At 35.6% G+C, this 21,799-nt stretch overlaps 1 protein-coding gene across 2 annotated transcripts; it reads left to right on the top strand.

Moving 5' to 3' along the window:
- The first annotated feature begins 335 nt into the window (after positions 1-335).
- On the top strand, positions 336-21,768 carry LOC149803223 (uncharacterized). 2 transcript variants are annotated; one of them, XM_089952850.1, is made up of 6 exons: positions 336-553; positions 1,066-1,187; positions 7,813-7,927; positions 13,468-13,514; positions 16,342-16,406; positions 17,695-21,768. In XM_089952850.1, exons 2-6 carry the CDS (start codon positions 1,080-1,082, stop codon positions 17,753-17,755), a joined length of 396 nt encoding a protein of 131 aa, XP_089808976.1. In that variant the 5' UTR covers positions 336-553; positions 1,066-1,079; the 3' UTR covers positions 17,756-21,768. The 2 variants fall into 2 exon arrangements, with proteins under 2 accessions (XP_089808976.1, XP_089808977.1); XM_089952851.1 differs by lacking the exon at positions 336-553 and having other exon boundaries at positions 567-1,187.
- Positions 21,769-21,799: the final 31 nt, after the last annotated feature.

Genomic DNA, 21,799 nt, shown 5'->3' with positions numbered 1-21,799 from the left:
AAGGTAAAAAGTTTTACCAGTGAAACTTTTTGATTATACACACAATGACAACAGTAAATACTACCTTAGACACCTGAGGCAGAGTAAAATGGCCAGAAAACCATCTACCACTTGCTTGATAAGGCTTGAGTTCCAGTCCTATTTTCATCAAATATAATGGCTGAAATCATGACCAAAAAATATCCACCACACACGCAAATACACTTTGACTAAGATTATCCGAATATTAAAGTGAACAAAGTTAAATACATTAACAACTTGCTTAAAACAGAAGGTGGTATAAACTATGAGACCGTTCAATTGTACAATTATCACGAGCACATACCAATGAAAGAACACTTTCCATTTTCTCCGCAGAAGGTTCATTTATTTCCTTGTGTACACATACAAGGTAAACTATTATTTACTTTACTCGATTGAAATATTTGTTTGTCTCTACGTGTAACAATTAAACAATCTGCTCCATTGAGTGGAGTTCTGAATCAGTAGTACAAGGAGTGATTATCGCATCGAGAAAGTGCCTTTCCATGCTAACAGACCAGATTTTGAGAGAGTAAGTCTGTATTTCTTTATTTTCTTCTTTTTTTCTTCTCACACAAAACACAACTATAGGATCAATATGTATAGGACAGTAAGAAATCACTCGAGAACTGCTCCAAACTCAATAACTGTAATAATATGTTTCATGGATTAATGTATTAATATAGCTCATATGTAATATGCCTATTGGTGTCCGTGCGTACGTCCCTTCATATTATTGTAAATGACCATCGCATCCATCATATGCTGATAAACTGGTATAATTATTATATGATACAAAAACGCATGAAAATAACGAAGTTCTGTATGGATATGTCTGTTTCACACATCACAACTGTTAAGAAAAATACAAGTAATTCAGTAGAAATAATGTAAAGCGTTACAATGAGTCAGATCTTTAAGGAGTATCATGGTAAGAGTTCGTGTAAGTGCAAATCATATAAAAATGTGTTCTATAGCAGAAACTATAAGATATACTTAAACTAGACGGTGATAGAAGAAATTACATAATCTCATTTTCGTTAGCACTTTACAAAGATATGACCGACTCCACAGACAGTATGCAGTCACGTGACCCATCTCTGAGGCGGGCAAAAACAGAAATTGAAGACGAGTTTCTCATCAAGATTGGAGCAAAGAAGGAAGAGGTAAGATTTAGAACCAAAACAAATGAGATCGGTTGGCCGAGATAAGATCACTGTACTTTGGGGTAAATGGGCGATTGGCCAAAGGAAGAGTGAGCGGTATATTCCTCTGCTGGTGCAGTGGAACAAATGTTCTTCTAATTTCGAAATGTATAGTGAAAAACCACAACAAGAAGCAAAGAAACAAAAAACTGAGCCAAAGTACATATCAATAACACTATGACCTATGACATTCAACCATACATACATTTAAACATTGTTTAATACGGTAATTTCTTTTAGAGAATTAACTTTAGAAAAAAGTGAACAGTAATTAAATTTCGTTCATAAGTTGAGAACAACAAATATCTCGACAGAGTTTCATTTTGCCCGTCTGCCCCCACCCCCATTACCCATTATTGACCAAAAAACTACCATATTCATTAGGTCATTAGGTACACCTTGTTATGTACATTTTGAAGAAACCTGAAGACGGCCCACTTGGTCATTCTAACGTTATTATCATATTTCATTAGACCTCTTTGTGTAAGCCAGCAATGTTTAATATCCATCTTAAATTTCACTACCAACATACAGAGGCGTAGCTATGATATTTTGCGCCCGGGGACGAACTATAAAATTGGCGCCCCAGCCCCCTCCCCGTTTAATCACATTTTTGAATATTACCCTTGTTTACTTATTATAATGTAACGTTGTAAGCCTCATTTTGGCACCCCTGTACCTTGGCGCCCGGGGACATATGTACCCCCCTGCCCCCCCCCCCCCAGCTACGCCTCTGCCAACATATGAGCGTGTGATGGGTCCATTCCCACTCATACATACCTAAATACAGCTAAGTAGTAGCGATTGAATAGGTCGAGTGTGTGTTGGGTCTATTTCTACTCGCCATCAAGCCCTCCATTCAGACAGTTAGGGACTAATCTTAGTCCCACTGCCTGACGGCTTCAATCAAACATAAAAGCCTGGGGGGAAGTGGCTCGAATTTCTTCACCTAGGAGTAATCAAACAGCCTTCCGTGTAGGAATAAAACAGTGGTACATGCACGACTGTGCGAAAACCACTTAAATCTAAATTTAACTAACCATCTGAATGCATTCTTTCTTTAGCCCATCTGTCTATCCATGTCTTTCCTTTCAGCTTTATTTTACATTATATATATATATATATATATATATATATATATATATATATATATATATATATATATATATATATATATATATATATATATGTCCTTTTTGAAGCACCAGACTCGTAATAAATACGCTGAGGGTTGAAATTGTACCCAGGCCAGGCCAGACCAGGTCGGCCTCATTAATGGCTCTGGGCACTTTACTCTAATTTCCTGTGGATACATTTATCAGTTAAATCCGAAAAATCTATAATTATCTCTGTTTAAGTATTAGTTTTCTTAATAATTATAATAGATGTCAGCCACCATTACATATTTCTTTAATTATGCAGTTGTTTTACAAACTCGTTGTGCCTGTACGCGCCTTTCTTCAATCATCACTTATGGAAGGGTGAGGCTGTAAAAAGATATGAGAACAGTAAAATTGAACATAACACCACCATTTTTAATTTTCTAATTAGGATATTGCTAGTATGTATACTTCTTAATTTGGGGGACAACGCACAAAATCATACTTTAGTACTGTATGAAAACGCTAATCAAATTGTTGTTGACAGAACCTAACTGTTTTGCAACTTTATATAAACCTAATAATCTGTCTCTATTACGCTAATACATTGTCATGTCCTTCCTTTCTTTCCATATTAAACTCAGTCTTTATCTCTGTTTGTACTTTCTGTTGTCACAGAAAATGAGTCATACTTGAAGTAGAGTCTCATGGGAACAAGTGAGCATGCAGTGCGCTCTCTTTTTGTGATTTGGCGAAGTAAACAGGCTTTTGAATAGCCCTGAAAATGTATAAGACTGTTTAAATGTCCTGCATATGTGTCAAAACAGACTGTAGTACCTGCAGCTGTTGACACCTATTGACAACTCTAATATGTACAAGACTTTTGTCAACCAGGCAAAAGCCTTTGAAAGAGCCATCTCTGAGGGCTTCTGGGAGATCATGTCACAATTTGGTTGATCAGAGACACGTATCATAATGGTTCGTCAAATCCATTTTGGGCGACGGTGAGTCATCTGAACCATTCCCAGTCACCAGTGGAGTCAGGCAAAACTGCGCATAGACAAAAACCCTCTTATGTTTAGCATTCGTCAGCATGCTACAAATGCCTTTGGTGACTATGACACTGGGCTCGATATCAGATACCGGACTTTAATCTGAGAAGACTACTAGCAAAGGTGAAGTCACAGAAGGAAGGGTTTCAAGGATGCCTTATTGCAGGCGACTGTTCCCAGAATGCCAAATCTGAATCTAACAAGCAACAGAGTATGGACCATTTCTTTTCAACTTGTGCCAATTTTGGTTGATCAGTCAGTATCAGAAAGACAGATGGTGCACAAACCTGCACCAGGAACGCATTATGTACAGCCTACCATCATAGTGACTGATCAAATCCTCCAGGCTTGGTAATACACTGTCAGGTGCAGTCCACATCAATGATGAAATCAACGCCAAAATTTATAAAGTGTGGTTTTCGGCATGCTATGCGCAAATGTGTGGGAGTGCCAAGCTGTGTCTACAAACAAACCTAAAGGTCTACAAAGCCTTTGTGTTGTCGGTCATGCTGTATGCATGCGAAACCTGGAAAATGTACATAGGCTATACAAAGAAGCCGAACCATTTTAACACTGGTTGTATGAGGAAACGGATGATGATAAGATGGCAGGATAAGGTCCAGACACTAAGGTTCTTACACGGGCAGGCGTTCAAAGCATCAATTCTGCTGATCAAATCACAGCTGAGATGTCACTGGCCCTGTAAATCCTGGTCACGTTACCTGGATGTCAGACGAACGACTACAAAAGAAGATCTTCTATGGCAAGTTGAAGGAGGGAAAGCAATCTCATGGTGGTCAGAAGAAACGATTATAAGGATTCGTTAAGACATCCTCGAAAACCATCATCACTGACCCGAAGACGTGGGAAAATCTCGCGCAAGAACTGCAGCATGTCCCCTGTTGATCAAACAACTCCAAGCAGCCTCTCCTATCCAGTGTGCAACAGTCAGTTCAGAGGACAAATTGTCCCGATCAGTCACTCACGTGCTCACAGAAACCAGACTAGTTAGTAATATCATGGTTAACTTAGAATAGTAATGTTATAGTAACTGAGAATAGTAATGTCATGATTAGGTTAGAATAGTAATGTCATAGTAACTTAGTAATGTAATGGTTATCTTAGAATATTAATGTCATGGTTAACTTAGAATAGTAATGTCATGGTTAGCATAGAATAGTAATGTCATGGTTAGCATAGAATAGTAATGTCATGGTTAGCATAGAATAGTAATGTCATGGTTAACATGTAATAGTAATGTGATGGTTAACTTAAAACTCGAACAACGGACAATAATAACATATGCATAAAGAGCTAAGGAATAATAATGCGGCAACAAGAAAAATGACATCATTACTTTGTAAATTACCAACATATATCACATATGACGCTATTTAATACAGATCATTGAATTTAATCATAGTATATGATAATTAGCTGTATTTACAGCTAAGAGCACTTTTAACAGAATTCATTGGAGGGCCTATCTACTGTCAACATGCTCTAAGGAGAACACTTGCCAAAATGACACAAGTCCTGGCTACAGTGTTGATACCGTGGTGCTGACATTTTGTTGTATATAGCCTCAAAACGGTAAAGATAAAAAGTCATTTGGTTTTTCAACAGATGCTAGCTGGCACGGACCATAGAGAATTCCAGTTTAAAAATTCTTTATTTTAAATAAGGAAAACCCCAACAAAAATATGCCTGGGAATTTACCAGGAAAACATATAAAATCCTTAATATTTAAAACAATCAAATAAAGAGGAGAGGGGAGCATCTATAAAGTTTAACCAGTAGAAATTTGCTGGGATGAGACTGTGAGGTGTCCATAATAAGGCTATAGCCGGTGTTTGCGTACCTTTTGTATACAAGTAAGAGTACCTCATTAGATCTGAAAAGCATTAGACCCGAGACTAGTGGCTGTGGTAATACTGATTTACATGATAATAACTGGAAACTTGAAATGTTGTAGGAACTGAAGGATATGGTAAAAATGGGATCAAATGAGCCTTTAATGGTTGTGTTGAAACTTGCCTTGCATAAAGATGATGGCATCTTATAAAGCCATATGATGTTAGAACAATTGTAAGAAACCCGTTTTCTTACTTCAAGGATTAATAGAAGTATTCCTTATACAGCGTTTACCGTTTTCAGCCATCCAAAAGTAACACAAGAACAGTCCGTATACATGTGGATAAAGATTATGTTTATTAATGATAGGCAATCATACAATTTGGATAAACATTAAAACCGTTATATTATGATCATGTTTTATTAGTTATTTATTTTAAATAAGCTTAGAAATGTAATTCCTACATATAAGACACGAATAAAACCTTTTGTAAAATTCATAACGTTTTCCTGTAAGCACGCGAATAGTATCTTAAAAAAACAAACAACTATGTTTTCTATATTTCCCTTGCATAAAATTAAGGATTAATGATACATTCTGTGTGACAAGTGATTTTACATACCTCATAAGTAGGTTAAAGTAAAATTTGCTCAATTCTGCTACTACAGAGACAGAAATTGCAAAGTGTTTATTCATAAAACCTGTCTTCAGAAGAACATAAATGTAAAGGCCTTTCATCAGTGAATTCTAGGACTGGTAACATGAGTAGAGATGGTTTAGAAAACCTCAGATATTTTATTGGAGTGCCTCGCATGAGGTTACAGAAGCTGCTGAACGGCTCCGGTGGCCTATTGATTAGAGCGTCGGACTCGGATGCGGGAGGTCGTGGGTTCAAACCCTTGCCGATTCATACCAAAGGCTTAAAAAATGGTGTTAACAGCTGTCTCGCTTGGCGCTCAGCATTAAGAGGCAGTGTTAGGACTGGTTGGCCTGGTGTCAGGATAATGTGACTGGGTTGGACATACGGCATGATGCCCCAGTGCTAGATATCACTATACATTGCCATACTGCAGACCTAGTAGCAACATGAATGGAAAATTGTTAAAGCTATACGTTAAAAAAACCCATCACACACACACACAGAAGCTGCATCCTGTTAATAGATACATCTTTTAGACAAATCTATGTATTATTAAAAATAACTTCAGGCTTTTTTAGACATACATTTTTTAATTTGCTTTAAGTACAACTTAATTTTGTTTCATATTTTACCTTTCATTTCCCACTATTCACAATTTCTATTGGCGCCTTGTAACCTAAGATTCAAAATGGCCCCTAATATTCTCAAGTAGGTCGTACTATAGCTTTTTAAGTTAGAAATGTACTTACATTGATGCACACTCCACAGATGTATTTATTGACATGTAGGTCACCGTGAAAAGACCAGAAACTTGTAAAGGAATCAAGATTTACTTACTCTATGTAAATACCAATTTTGCTCTGTCTAACGTGCAGACCACTTAAACAAATGCCAAGTGTAGGCAAGTTATTTGAAAATCTTAGACCTTATTTATGTACTTTCGTTAATGAGACAGACAATTTAATTTATAATTCGAGGTGTAATACATGATTACTTACGGATGTTATTTGCATGAAAGTTTTTGAAGTGTTGCTAATTTTCTACAACAGTTTTAAAGCTTTTGGTTCCATTAGATCTATGATTTCTAAAGACAGAGTTCTGAATTGAAACTATCTTTTTATTTGAATAGATTTGCCAAAATCATTTTAACTTTACCTCTTATATAGTATTCGACTACCCTTCGTCCAGTTTGTACATTATCCCACATCGATTTACAAAACGAGCAGTAGCACTGACATAAAGAATCCACAAAACGTAATCACTTCATTCTTGATTATCGCCAGGGGTTCTCTAACACTATGATTTTGCTCGCATTTTAAACCAAACGAGTTTCGCCGCCATTTTTGCGTGGGTGAGTCTATTTTGTTCCAGGAAACATAAGTGACATGGCTCAGAATAATTCCGCAAACGTCCGTAAATGTGAACCGATGTACATAAAAGTTACACTGCTTGCCCTTCTTATTTTGATCAATGTTTGTTGAGCTTGAAAAGGCAAATATTGGATGCAGACAACACAGTTTTTACCTGCTTGGTATGTGTACTGCAAGGAACCCAACCTTATTCACTGAAAACTGACTTTTCCAGGAGCCGAAAAAGGACAGTGACCAGGTTGTTGTTTACACAGAAAACTTCCTTCTTCTCTTAAATGCAACAAGTCTACAGTGTTACGGAACTCTTGGTGACAGTCCGGTTAGAAATTATTAATGAATGAATGAAAAATCTTAAGTTTTGTGCACGTTTTTATATGCTTGATGCTTTTCGTTTTTGACATCGCCGTGGGCTGCAATAATAAACGAATAATATAGTATAGCACACGTACGAGAGAGAGAGAGAGAGAGAGAGAGAGAGAGAGAGAGAGAGAGAGAGAGAGATGGTAGAAGAATGAAATGCAGAAGTGGAGGTGTACAATTCTTTAATTTTTTTGTCTCCATTTTCACAGATTCAATGGCATCCACAGATCCTTGCTGAAAAGTTAAAAAGACCACAAACAAGTATTGGTGTTGAGTACAGATCTTCATCTTCATTGCACCCTGATGACACCGACGTGGTATTAGGTAGGTTTGTATTGTTACAAGCCAAGGGTCCTTACTTGACCGAGCGGTTGTCAAACCCTGGTACGATTCTCGCTAGAAGTCATTAGTTTACCCCAACTTTCCAAAGACTTCCATACAACTTCAGTTGTAAATTAGAAACCCCGACGTGTCCATTCTATACCAAAATTTACTCTAATTAATGCAAGACCACATATAAAACAACCTGCCAAATATCTATCAACCGCACATCTGCGTGGTTGATCTTCATCGGGTTTCCGTACCGCTAGCCGTTCACGCCTAAGAAAATATACGAGTATCCCCTAACACTGGGAACTATTTTAACTCCGCCGCCTTAGGCCACTCAATATTCGCTACGATGTCGTAGCCTCAACTTGATTTGTTGTGGCTGAGGCTACGAACTGATCCCATATCATGTAATGGAGCAAAAAAAAAAAAAATCATCACTAAAGTCAGATAAACCAACAATGCAGAAATCTACTACATAAGTATAATCATGTTGTGAAAGACGCTTGGCTTATTTTGAATTTATTAAGCCCTTACACGATAAAATAAATTGGCATGGTTACACTAACTTCATCGTGTCCGCCATGACAGATAACGCGAGACTCTCGCCGTGACCCCTTTTCTACGTAAGGCTTGCCAAACCATTTTTGGATATTCTACGCTATGTTATTATCAATCAAGTGGCGAATAATGGCTTCTTGGTGGAATTTCAAAGTTGCCGACAAACCGTATTTACTTGTAATGCGCAAAATTTCTGACTCAAACCGCGCCAAATTTTTACTACGATTTGTTTACGTTTCCAAATAAGGCCTCAATGTCCTTGTATGGCACACAAACAAACAAGGCTGAGAACGGAAGTAATCATTATTTAACTAATATGGCGGACGGTCTAAACGAAAATATTGGATAAAAAAAGGTAAACGAGATTTTAGAACTATTTCTACAATGATTTTCGGTTTTTCCGGTATTAAATAAGAGGACTACTTAATTTATTGGATTATATGCAAGAAATATGTTCAAATTGTTGATATTAGGCTAAAAGAGCGCCGGGTGTGATTCACACCCGGCTTGCTCCATTGACACGTATAAGCTCATGTTAGTACCCTGTCCACGAGTTAGGAGTAAGGGTACTAATATTAGTACTAACTCAATATATGCTTTCCATGCACATTTCGCCAATATAACTGCACCACATTTGCCCCCATGGCGACATCAATGGTATCTGCCGAGTCCCTTCTTATTTATTCCTTTGCGTAATTTACAGGTTTCCTACCGTAAACACTGCCACTGTAGTCATACCACCAATGTACACCACTAGATTTTAATATGGACTATCTTACAACAGGGACATCCATTCGGTTTTGGCCGGAATTCACTACTAGTGAACCATGGCATCATGGAAACTCACTAACATTTCACTCCGTGACGTTTGCTCCTAGTAATTGGCTAAATATTTAGGGTTAAGGATATTTCCGTTGCGCCGAATTCCAATAATCACACAAATAATCACACAGATCTAAGACTTCCTTAAAACGGGGCCCTATAACCAAATGCGCATACTCCACATTTATTACAGTATGATAATCGATCAAAGAACGACATTAAATTTACTGGTATAACATGCACTTGATAAGTAAATTTCTAAATGTTAAAATGACATCTCATACAAAAGGCCAATCTGTTCTTTGGTAGAGAACGTGATTTAAAAACATTTGAAATCAGTATTGGTGTGGTCTCAGTAAAAATAAAAGTCACGTGATTATTATGCCTCTTAGAGTGATTTATATTGTTATAACACAAACATTTACGTAATTGTTACTATTTTTGTATGAACGCGAAATTTTATATAAATTAATTTACAGCTAGTTTTAATTTTTTATTTATTTTACACTTAGAACAGTATGCTTTCTACTAGATATTGCATTATTTATTGTTTTATAGGGAGGCAATCCTTAGATGGAAAGGGATGTAATTTAAACAAATACAATTATAGGAAATTGTATTTGCGGAAAGTCCAAAATGCGCTTGTTTCAAGTTGTCAGAGATATATGTGGAGCAACTAATTTATTCTTGTTGGTTCTTTAATATTTTAACAGCAACCAATATTTGATTCGTTTCTTAGGCGAATTAAAGATATCTAAACATAATAAATACATGAATGATAAAAGAAACCTTACATTTTGCGTAAGGTTAAAATTCGTTAATTAAAAATTTATTTTTTGCACTGCACCATATCATCTGTGTGAGAGCATATACTTATGTAGTATTGAAATTATGAACCAGTAGGTTTGAATTATGTGTATACACCGGTTTCGGTGTTTATAAAATATCTTAAGGAGCCTTTTTGCTATCCTATTTGGAGAAGATAGTGTGGCATCGAGAACAGCTTCACACCACATTGATAGCTGAGTGTACTGAGCACAGATTTGGTCATAAATCGTTCAGGCATCACTTTATTAATGATATGGAAAAATAAGAAGCAGTGTAAAAATGGACGGAACGATGAAACAGAGTGCATATGGGTTTTCTTTCCAGGACTGATTGATAATGAAAGAAAGATTTTAGTAAAAAGATTCATTTTGAGAGCTTTTTCATGCTGTAACTGAAAGAAACAGAGACATTGTTGTATTGATGGAATTTCAGGCCTTTTGCAGACTTGAGTTTGGAAAACTCACTACTGAAATTAGCACCTGACTGCTTGGGTCGAAATTAAAAGCACATACTAGTATTTCAAACAAATGTAGATCCAGAAAATGCCGCGACCCATATGTTTATCTCTACATAAAAGCTGTCATCAAGGCTGTCTATACTGACAAATACATGTTCGATCATTAGTATTCAGAAATGTATAGCTATTGAATTTGTAATACCATCGTGTTTGCATATATTTACTATGGAAACTGAATTCAAACTATTGTACCAAAGCAATTTTCTTCATATAATATTGGGTACAACTCTTAAAAGCTAATCACATGCTTTTGTCGCTTATTTCCCTTTGCGTTAGCATTGAAGCAGGTTGACTGGTCCCATTAAGTTCAAGAATATTTACAGTTCTACAGAATATTCTTCTATTTCGATATGTTAAAATTATTATTGCGTTGTCGTGAGATATAACACTTGCCGAATGACTCGTTAAATTTTGGGGTCTTAAAATGGACACAAGAGAAAAGCTCAGAGTTTTTCTCATCATGTGATGGTCAGCTTTTGCAGTCAAGCCGCAGGAATCGATGGGTCATTTCTTAATCTGAGGATGATCCTTTAAATTCAACATTATACACTATTCCACTAACATCAGAAAACGTCAAACTAGATTTGCCCTTTTGTTCTTGATGCACTTGCCATGTTATTTGGTATTAGCTTCACTTAAATCTTCACATTTGTCATTTAATAAATAAAACCATTGAATATTAATTTTGAAATACAAAGGATTATACGTTGAAATTCTTACAAGAAATTCTTGAAACACATTTCCATTATGAGAACTAGAAGATATATACGTACTGAACAAACATTGTGCGAAGACATTAACCTTTAATTAAGATTTAGTTCTCACCACACCCATAGTTTAAAAGCACAAGACAAATTTCTGAAATGGCTCATTCAACTGTGACAATGACATTTGAAATAGGCAAGGTACGGCTCACTGTAACAATGACATTTGAAATAGGCAAGGTACGGCTAACTGTAACAATGACATTTGAAATAGGCAAGGTACGGCTAATGCTAACGTTTTATCGTATTTAACATAGTGCTGGACCTAAGAGAACTCTGACATTAGTATATATATAGAAAAGGACTGTATATTCTTCAGTAGTCGTCGTCAGACAGCTTTGCATTGTATAGCCCATCAAACCGAGAATGGTATATTCATCTGACACCCCTTTAGGCTGAGAATGGTGCCATCTTCAATGGTGTCCATCAGACGGGGAATGGTATCATCTAATAGCCCATCAGAAAGGGGGATGGTTTCATCATCGAATTGTTCATCAGACCGATGATGTTATCATCATCGAATGGTATCGTCATCGAATAGCCCATCAGACCGGGAATGGTGTCGTCATAGAATAACCCATCAGACCGGGAATTGTGTATTCATCGAATAGCCCATCAGACTGGGAATGGTGTCATCATCGAATAGCCCATCAGACTGGGAATGGTGTCATCATCGAATAGCCCATCAGACTGGGAATGGTGTCATCATCGAATAGCCCATCAGACCGGGAATGGTGTCATCATCGAATAGCCCATCAGACCGGGAATGGTGTCATCATCGAATAGCCCATCAGACCGGGAATCAATGCCTTGAGCATTAAATTTCATGGATTCAACGATTGTCCAATACTCCAAACATGGGACTAATAGATACTCACTTGTTTGATAAACCTGATATATTTCTCCATTTTTAGTACTGTCCTAATATTTTCACACTAAATGAGTTAACTTCCTAGATCAAAATAAGAGAATAAACTGAAGGTGCTTTACCTTTATATATAGATGAATAAATTACAGTACTTCGAAAAACAAACACTGAGACATATGTTGTTAAATCTTTTTTCCTTCTTTCCTTTGAGTCTTAATAAAACAATATAACTAATTCGTAACTAATTCCACTAACTGATACTAACCATATAAACGATATTTTCTGTCTTGAGTGGTTACCATATGTTTCATAGATTTGTACTTATTCATAACGTCCGAGTTCATAGGTCACGAATGAAATCTGACTGTTTTTAAAGTATCTTTATTATATAGTATATAAATATAATACCGAAATAAATGAATTTAATCTCAAAATATTTTAATAGAAAATTACTTTCAATAACATTTAGTGAAAACTTACTTTTAATACAATTTAGAGAAAATTTCAATCTTATTACTTTTACTAAAAAAATGTGTCCTCAAATAAATAACTTTTTTTAATCACAAATTCTTTTTGATTTGTTTCAGAAAAACAAACACCTACACTATAGGGGATACAGAAAAACATAAAAGCTGTTAAAATTTTCAGATGTCGGGAGCATGGGGGCATTTCAAAGGCCGATAGCTTAGCATAGCTAAAAGACATAGAAGTGTCCACAGCATTCAGTTCACCGTTTGTAAAGGAACTTTGATAAAAAAAAGTCTAGCTTTTGTGAAATGTGATCAGTGCATTATAGATCAGTATGACTAAAATACGTAACGAAAAAATGGAACGCAACGGAAATAAAATAAGCAATGGAAATTATTTTTATTTGTTTTTAATTTTATCATTGAAAAAAGGTTTTAGTCATCGGATGCATACATATCTGTTTAAATTACACAACAAAAATAGAATTAATTTTAAAAATGATGATAATAATTGCATGAGAAAGTATTAAATCGTCATATGCAAATTGAAACTATCATATCAAATGTTCATTGCCGAATTTTTGGATAGCATAAAACTTTAACGCAATGGAAACTTTTAACCGGTATATGTGAATAAGCAATAAACTTCTTTTTATATTCCGAGAAAGCCCTGCACTAAGAAATGTGTATCGTTTTCTATCCTTTAACAGGTAATTCTTGGATCAGTCGAAGTCAAGCTTGTCGTCAACTACACCAGGTAAATTCATCCAGGGTAGAAATCACTTCTTTAGACTTCTTGTGCGGTTTTTCTTTAGAAAGTAATTTTCGCGGACCAGGTAAACATAATAAATAGGAGAAAAACTTTCTGCTCAACCCTTGTGTAAATTAGCCATTGGTATCTCGGTTTTAAATATGAGAAATGCTTTAAAGGGCTAAATATGAAATATACGAATTATTGTATGCTATACATACTGTGAGAATGCTTGGCTATATTATTACTTGTATGACCATTTAGTTCGGACTTGTTCGATAAACTGTTCGTCGAAAGCAGGGCATAGTTGTTGATATTTCAGCTGATGCTGACTTCGCTCCAAAATCAGTGCAAACATCATTAGGCAATGCTTGTGCTAGAGTGAATCTTAGATTTCAGGTATCATTAGCATTGCCTGGAGAAAAAACATCTTCTTTCACACTGAATTATCATTATTATTGCCAGAAGATAAACGATCTTTCATTCCCAATTGAAAAATAATTATTACTACCAGGACATAACGATCTATTCACTGAATAATCATTGCCATCGTCGAGACATAAACGATCTTCTTTCCCACTGAATTATCATTATTATATCCAGGATTCATATATGTTCTTTCCCAATGCAATATCGTTTCTTTGCCAGAATATACACGAACCCCCTCCCCCCATTGAGTTATGACTATTATTGCCTGGACATAAACGATCTTTCTTCCCACTGAATAATCGTTCTTAATGCCAGGACGTAAAACATCTTTCCAATGAATAACAATAATAATAATAATAATAATAATAATAATAATAATAATAATAATAATAATAATAATTATTATTATTATTATTATTATTATTATTATTATTATTATTATTATTATTATTTACTTTTAAGTAGTCCAGTTAGTTATACGTTGTTGTCGCGGTCAATATCCAGCGGTGTTGACGGTTGTTAAGTAATAATATTGACTATTTCCTTAAATATTAAATACTTGCCTGCATTCTATGAACTACTGGCTACGGCTTAAAATAATGGCGAAGGAAACGTGGAGCGATGAAAACGTTATAAATGTCATGGCTGTTTGTAAATCTCATGGCCGTTTGTAACCCTTTCTACCTGACGCCAGAGCTGAATGGTCAGTAGATATGGCTTTCATCCAATAAAATATCTATCATACAAACTAAATAAAGAAAATCTGTATATAATGAATGATTTAAATTGAAAGAAGAAAAATTAGTATGATTTTTAAAACTATGTAAGATGGATGGCTGGTGAGCGCTAGTTGCTCCTTCTGTTGCTGTGTGTATGTGTGTGTGTGTGTGTGTGTGAGAGAGAGAGAGAGACGGGTGGGGGTGATGATACATTGTTAGTCAATACATTTCACTTTCACGTAAACATTACACTTTTATCCACGGACGTCATTTCAACTTTTTTCGGGGGGGGGGGGGGGCAAAACTTGATTGGGGTGGGGGAGGCAAAACTTGATGGGCTTGTTAATTTTCGTATATAGCAATTTTACAGCACATGCAAATTTGTGGGGGCGGGGCAAATGTCAGGACATAAACGATCTTCTTTCAGACTGAGCAGTCGTTATAATTTTGTTTGGACATAAACGATCTTCATTCCCACGGAACAGTCATTCATATTGCCGAAACATAAACGATCTTCCTTCCCACGGAACAGTCATTCATATTGCCGGAACATAAACGATCTTCATTCCCACGGAACAGTCATTCATATTGCCGGAACATAAACGATCTTCCTTCCCACGGAACAGTCATTCATATTGCCGGAACATAAACGATCTTCATTCCCACTTCAGTACCTCATTGTACTGGAGCTGAGCCATGTTTACCATAAGTCAAGTTTGTATGTTAAGCAAGCACACAGTGAAGCCCGTTTTCTTCTTCATTTTCGTTTGTTGCCGTTGCGATTGTATACATGATCAGTCGGATAGAAATACGGTATTATGACGCTCAGAGTGATCACACTTGTGAATTTTCAACAAAGTGCATATTTTTCACCGCTAAATAGTGGATTTGCGACAGAATTGACACTCGCGGAATGGTCTCGTCAATTATTTAGATTTTTTCATTATTGTCGAAAACATTTGTCCACGTTGTAGGTCAGCACAAAATATGAGATCTTTGTGGTTTGGTATGACATACAATGTGATTATCAAGTACGTATATACATGCTATACTTCATGTAAAATTAAAGTGCTTTAAGAATTGCCTTGCGCTTCTGTTGTTTGAAAAATGGATTTCAAGCTCAGCGAAGTTTGCGAGTATTTTGAATTGTGAATTTTTGTGTACTTTGAGGTGAATCGTGAAGTGTCTGCGGTCACCCTATTATTGTTCACGTTGTTTGACGAGGAAGGTCAGTTGAAGAAACTATTTTATGAATATTTAAATTAATTGCTTTTGTCCTTGTCAAGGTTATAATTGATTTAATTTTGCTAGTCTATGTACAACTTATTGTTACCTGTTCTCGAGTTCACACATTCCTGAAAAGTGATTAGTTTTGCCTCCATGTTTTTAACTTAAATTCCAATCACCGTAGGAATAGAATTTACACCGTTTGAATATAGAAGGATATAAGCATTTCTCGGGAATACAAAATTGGAGAAAGTTGTTGCTTTCCAGCTTATTAAAGAAGCAGAGAATATTTGTAATGCTTGGTAATAATCAAGTAAAACGTATAAACTTGCGTCAAAATAAATGACAAATAATATAACTTGGTTTAGAAAACTTGCTTAACATGGATATTTACTGATATTGCTTCTTCAAAGTAATTTACTTTCTGTGACATTTGTCACTGTTTCTTACATTTATAGACAACTCAGCGAGGACCTAGACTGCGATTCATCAACAAACAGGGATTTACAGCCGGCAAGCTTAGGTACAGCATCATTTTTCATTTCTTTCAATTGCATAATTAATTCTAGTTGGGTGTGTCTGTCCAAATTGTTTCCTGCTGTAGCGGACAATAAAGGCTCTTAAATATTACATGTTAGAATTTCAGGGAGGGGCATATAGTATATATGATCTGGTTTATTTTAGTTATGCCTCATCAAGCGTGTTCTTTAAAGTGTTTTAAAATTGCACTTGTATAATGTACACAGACTCAATGTTTTCTAAAGAAAAAGAAAAATGGCTGATATTTTTTGGTGAAAATTTTGTGTTCAACTTATAGGTTATGAATATTGTTTTTCAGTGTATCCCCTAGGGGTGCAAGACTGAGAGTCAAAAATATCCTTGGTGTCAAAACTGGGGGTCAGACTGAGTAAAAAACAAATTTTAGTATCAAAACTGGGGGTCAAATTAAAAATTTGGGGGTCTCTGAAGCGCAAATGAGGGTAAAGGGAAACACTTGTTTTTGTTTATTCACGTTGATAAAATTTTGCATTACAAAGTATAATGCTATTTAACGTAAACCATGTCAGTATGATCACATATCGCTCCAACATATACTATCTAACGTATTCATTTGAAAAGCAAACTAGTTAGATTCTACACCCAAGCAAGGAGGGGAAATCATTGTCATACAGTTGTATGTTTGTTCTCCTTTCAAAGGCCATATGAATAGTGTGTGTGTGTGTGTGTGTGTTTTGGATTTTTAATGTAGCTGTAACAATTTTTCAGTCATATCGCTACGATGTCTGCAATGTGGCGGTTTATAGTGATGCACTGGGGCATCATGCTGTAGACATGTAGCTTGATGTCCCACCCAGTCACATTATCCTGACACCAGGCCGACCAGTCATAATACTAACCTCTTAATGCTGAGCGCATAGCGAGGCAGCTGTTAATACCATTTTCATGAGTCTTTGGTATTCATACCCGCGACCTCCCGCATCCGATGCGGACGCTCTAACCACTAGGTCATCAGAGCGGTATGAATAACATGCTTGAATCACAAGAGGCAGCATCATTGTAAAAGCTTAAAAACAGTTCACTGGGAAGTGTAACATTCTGTTGTGCATTTTTGCGTACTGACTACCATGTTTCACTGAACGTTGAAACAAACTAATAATTCGGATATTTTATCCAAAAATACAAATGGTATGTCAAGCTAAATTGTCCCAATAAATGTCTAGGCTACTAAAATGTACAACCTTATCATTAGTTATTCAAAAATTACGTTCATTGTCCTCACACGTGACAAAAACTATTTTTATCTATTTCAGCGGAGGTATGGATACTTCTTGGGGACTCTGCTACTTCCCAGCAAGAGTAACACACCTGTAGTTTTCAACTGATGAATTGTAATCGTAGTTAATGAACATAGCTAATTGATTAATTGTTTAATTAATTACTGCTAAACTGTCTGTATGTAACTGACTTATATCAGCTTCGAACGGATAGAAGTCAAAGCAAAAATAACAGAACACATGAATTCTAAAGCACGTACCAACGTAGACTATACTGAATATAAGCCACACAAAAAAGCAGTCCGTAGGTAGTTCCAGCATAATTCAACGTTACAGATATCGCCAGCATCGAATCAATTATTAATTAAGCTCAAATCGCACAGTTTCGGAAACAGTATATAACAATTGAGATAAAATTCTAAGCGCATTCTCATCTTAATAGACTTTCATTATGATACAGCAACTATTTCCATGAAATTCTTGTATGAATATTTGGATGCCAATACATCTTAGTTAATTATAAGCTAGTACCTCTTCTAGGTAAAATAATAAAATACACATTTGATTATTGGCTGTAATATCAATTTGTCTATTTTAATTTTTTGAGACCTTTCATCATTACTTCAACTTCTACGTAGAGCGTGCCTCCACTCTCACGTGATCTAGATTGTTTTCTGGCAGGCAACACTTATCCTCCGCCTCGACAATGCGTGTCTGTTGTTTCAGGTAGCTTATATTAGTGACATTTCACTGGAAGAAATGCCGGAAAGAACCACATTTTACTATTACGAAAGTTTGCGCTAAATTTAATAAAGAAGTGTATATTTTGAGTACTGGGTCATTTAGTACACCAAATAGTTTCATTTTTCTGAAACGCGGTGGCGTCGACCGATATTGAATTCATTTTATGAGCCCAATGGGCAAAAATACATGTGATTTAATATACCCTGGTAAAACAGGAACAGCTGATGTTTGCCTGTAATCTATTATAAATCAACTAAAATAGCTATAAGGTGGTATTAACCTGTGATTTATAATATCCCTGTTAAAAGTAGGTACAACTTATATTAACCACGTTTATACAGCTAGTAATGGTCTACATGTGTACAAGTGTCATAAGATAAGGCGCTCTTTTTATATATAATTGTATGAAATATTAGTTTCTATGTTAAAACACGGTAATCCGAATTATGCAATGCAGGAATATTGTATCTATTTGATTCTTATGTTTATCTATATTTGTGTAATTCCTGGTAGATGATTTTATTTAATTTTTGTAATTTTTTCATGGTTGTGAACTGTATATCAAATATCTTTTGTTATAAATTTGTGTACATGACCTGGTTTTGTTAAAAACGCAATTTGCATAGATTCTATAAATATATGGTTATGCCAGATAGGTTGTTCTTGTTTTAAACACTGTAACTTTAAAGGGTGTGCATGAAGTTAAAGATACTGTTCAAACAAATTAAAGACTACTCTCAGGAAAATAAAACGAGAATGATTGCCGGAGAATAAAACGAAACTGCTCTCAGAAAAATACAACGATACTGCTCTCATGGAAAAACTACTGCTCTCAGGAAATAAAACAAGGTTGCTCACGGTGAAATAAAACGATAAAGATCACACAGAAATTGAAGACAATGCGCTCAAGGAAATATAACGAAACTTCTCACGGGGAAATATGCATGGGCATAGAGGTGGTAGTGGGTGTCACTTTTTGTATCGATCTGAAAGCCATAATAAGACGTTAATATATGCAACAACAAGTATAGCACTTACAACTACATAACATTTAGAGAATCGGGTTATTATAGTTCTGAATTTATTTAAATGGTCACCAAACGCCCTTGAGTAAAACAGACGTAACATCCTAGACAAAATAAATATGTCGATCATAGTTTTGTATTTCCTTCTCAAAGACACAACAGAAAAAAGAATGAGGCAAATAAAAGTTGAAATTTCATTTGTGTGTGTGTGTGTGTGTGTGTGTGTGTGTGTGTGATTTGGATTTTTAACGCAGCTTTAACACTCTTGTTCGTCATATCGCTATTTTGTCTTCAGTGTGGCATCCTATAGTGATGCCAAGCACTGGGGCGTCATTCCGCAGAAATGTAGCACCTAGTCACATTATCCTGACACCAGGCCACCAATTCCGACACTAACATCTGAATGCTGATCGCCTAGCGATGCAGCTGTTAGTACCATTTTTATAAGTCTTCGGTATGACTCGACCGGGGCTCGAATCCGCGACCTCCTGCATCCGAGGCCGACGCTCTAACCACTAAGGCCACCGGAGCGGTATAAATTTCATTTGAACTAATTCCATTAATTGAAGCACCATGAAATGCATATGGCAGTATGAATCCAAATTAACAAAATGGATCATGACCTTGATTTCCATAAATACGGACATTTCAAAATTGGAAAGAAAAATAATTTCCCATAGCTTATTTGAAACCTGTACTAATATTTACTGATTCAAAACATGTTCTATCATAGCAAAACTCTCTCTCTCTCTCTCTCTCTCTCTCTCTCTCGCTCATTCTCTTACACACACACACACACGTGCGCGCGCGCGAGCACACACACACAAGTACATGCACAATTATTTTCTTCGATTTTGTTGCTTTGATTTATTTCTGCAAAGAAAATGTAAACCGTAATTAGCTCAATTGAAGAAACCCTTACCAAATACTTTATTATTATCCTTCCTGTTATTATTATGATAATGCTGCTACTGCTGGTACTGCTGCTGCTGATTATTATTATTATTATTATTATTGAACAGGCTAATATGACCCCAGATCGCACGAACCTTTCTTAGTATTTCCTCGTTTTATAAAAGCGATTTTTACAGATTATGCATAATTCATAATTTCCTCAATTTGATATCATGCCAACTGGATATTACTTCTACTGGTGCAACCATGATAGTTCTCGATTAGTATAGGGGGTTCCACGGTTGCAACGGAGTTACTGATCGTAGCGCCTAAAATTACCTCCCTTAGCTCCAATGCGCATGCCCATATAAAATTTCCAGTTCCGGACAGTTCACCGTTCTACATTTGGTTAGCAAAACATAAAGTCAACAAAGGAAGGAATCTTAGCCATACTACAGATCATTATGGTTAAACCAATGAATCAATTATATATGTTAAACATCTTTTTGTTCATACTAGGAGAATAATTACTATATCAGGCAATTAAATAATATTTACTTCCCATACTTAAATGAAATAAAAAAATTAAATTAAATACACTGTCAATACCTGATAATATAGATTCATTATCCATAATTTCAGATACATTTGTAGGATCATTTCACTCTGCTCTCCGATTTTAAACATTTGTTGCACATTTTTGGTTATATAACCTTAACGAAAACAATCTCAACAATTTGCATTTTTCATATGTTTATATATCCTTCTTTCTCAGTTATTTTCGCAAGGCTAATAGTTTGTTTATAACACGAGTTAAGAAAGTTATAACACAAGTTCGATAAGAAAATTATAACACGAATTCGATACGTCAGCTGATTTGTAATGCTGAATATTTTATACCAGAAAAGTTTTTATAAAAAAAAATGGAACACAGTATTTTAATGTATTCAGCGGAGATTAACAAAACAATAATTACATTAGCTATCATAACGATAAATGTGTGTAATTAATGCAGACGAAATATTTATTCATATTTGGGTGTAAATATCGTACAATATTCAGATTAAATAACATGCCCAATGACGTTTTTTTTTTTTTGTTTCATTTTCTTTTTGACTTTTGAAACATCAAATATCGGACGGTACATGCAATAACTTTCAGCATGATTTTTCTTTGATGCTGACACGTAATAACTCTCAAATTTGCTGGGGTCTTTAGACAACATTTCTGATTGCCACCAGCAAATTCATCTAGAACAGTCTTCTTAAAATTAGTTTAATTCTGTTTAACTTTCCTTGCATCAAATATGTAAGTTTTAAAGATCCAATTCTTTCACAGATTCCGTCATATTACTTTGGTTCGCCTTTTAAATCAATATTGATCCACGTGACCGGATGTAAAATTGCAAACAGTATGATTTAAAAAAGAGACTGCTTGAAAGGACATACTCTACAAGTCAGTAATAAATGGATACTCAC

The sequence above is a fragment of the Sinohyriopsis cumingii genome, chromosome 3 (genome assembly GCF_028554795.1).
Source record: "Sinohyriopsis cumingii isolate HCF-2022 chromosome 3, ASM2855479v2, whole genome shotgun sequence".
NCBI lineage: Eukaryota > Metazoa > Mollusca > Bivalvia > Unionida > Unionidae > Sinohyriopsis > Sinohyriopsis cumingii.
The sequence above is the reverse complement of the archived record's forward strand: the minus strand, read 5'-3'. Positions and strand labels throughout refer to the sequence as shown.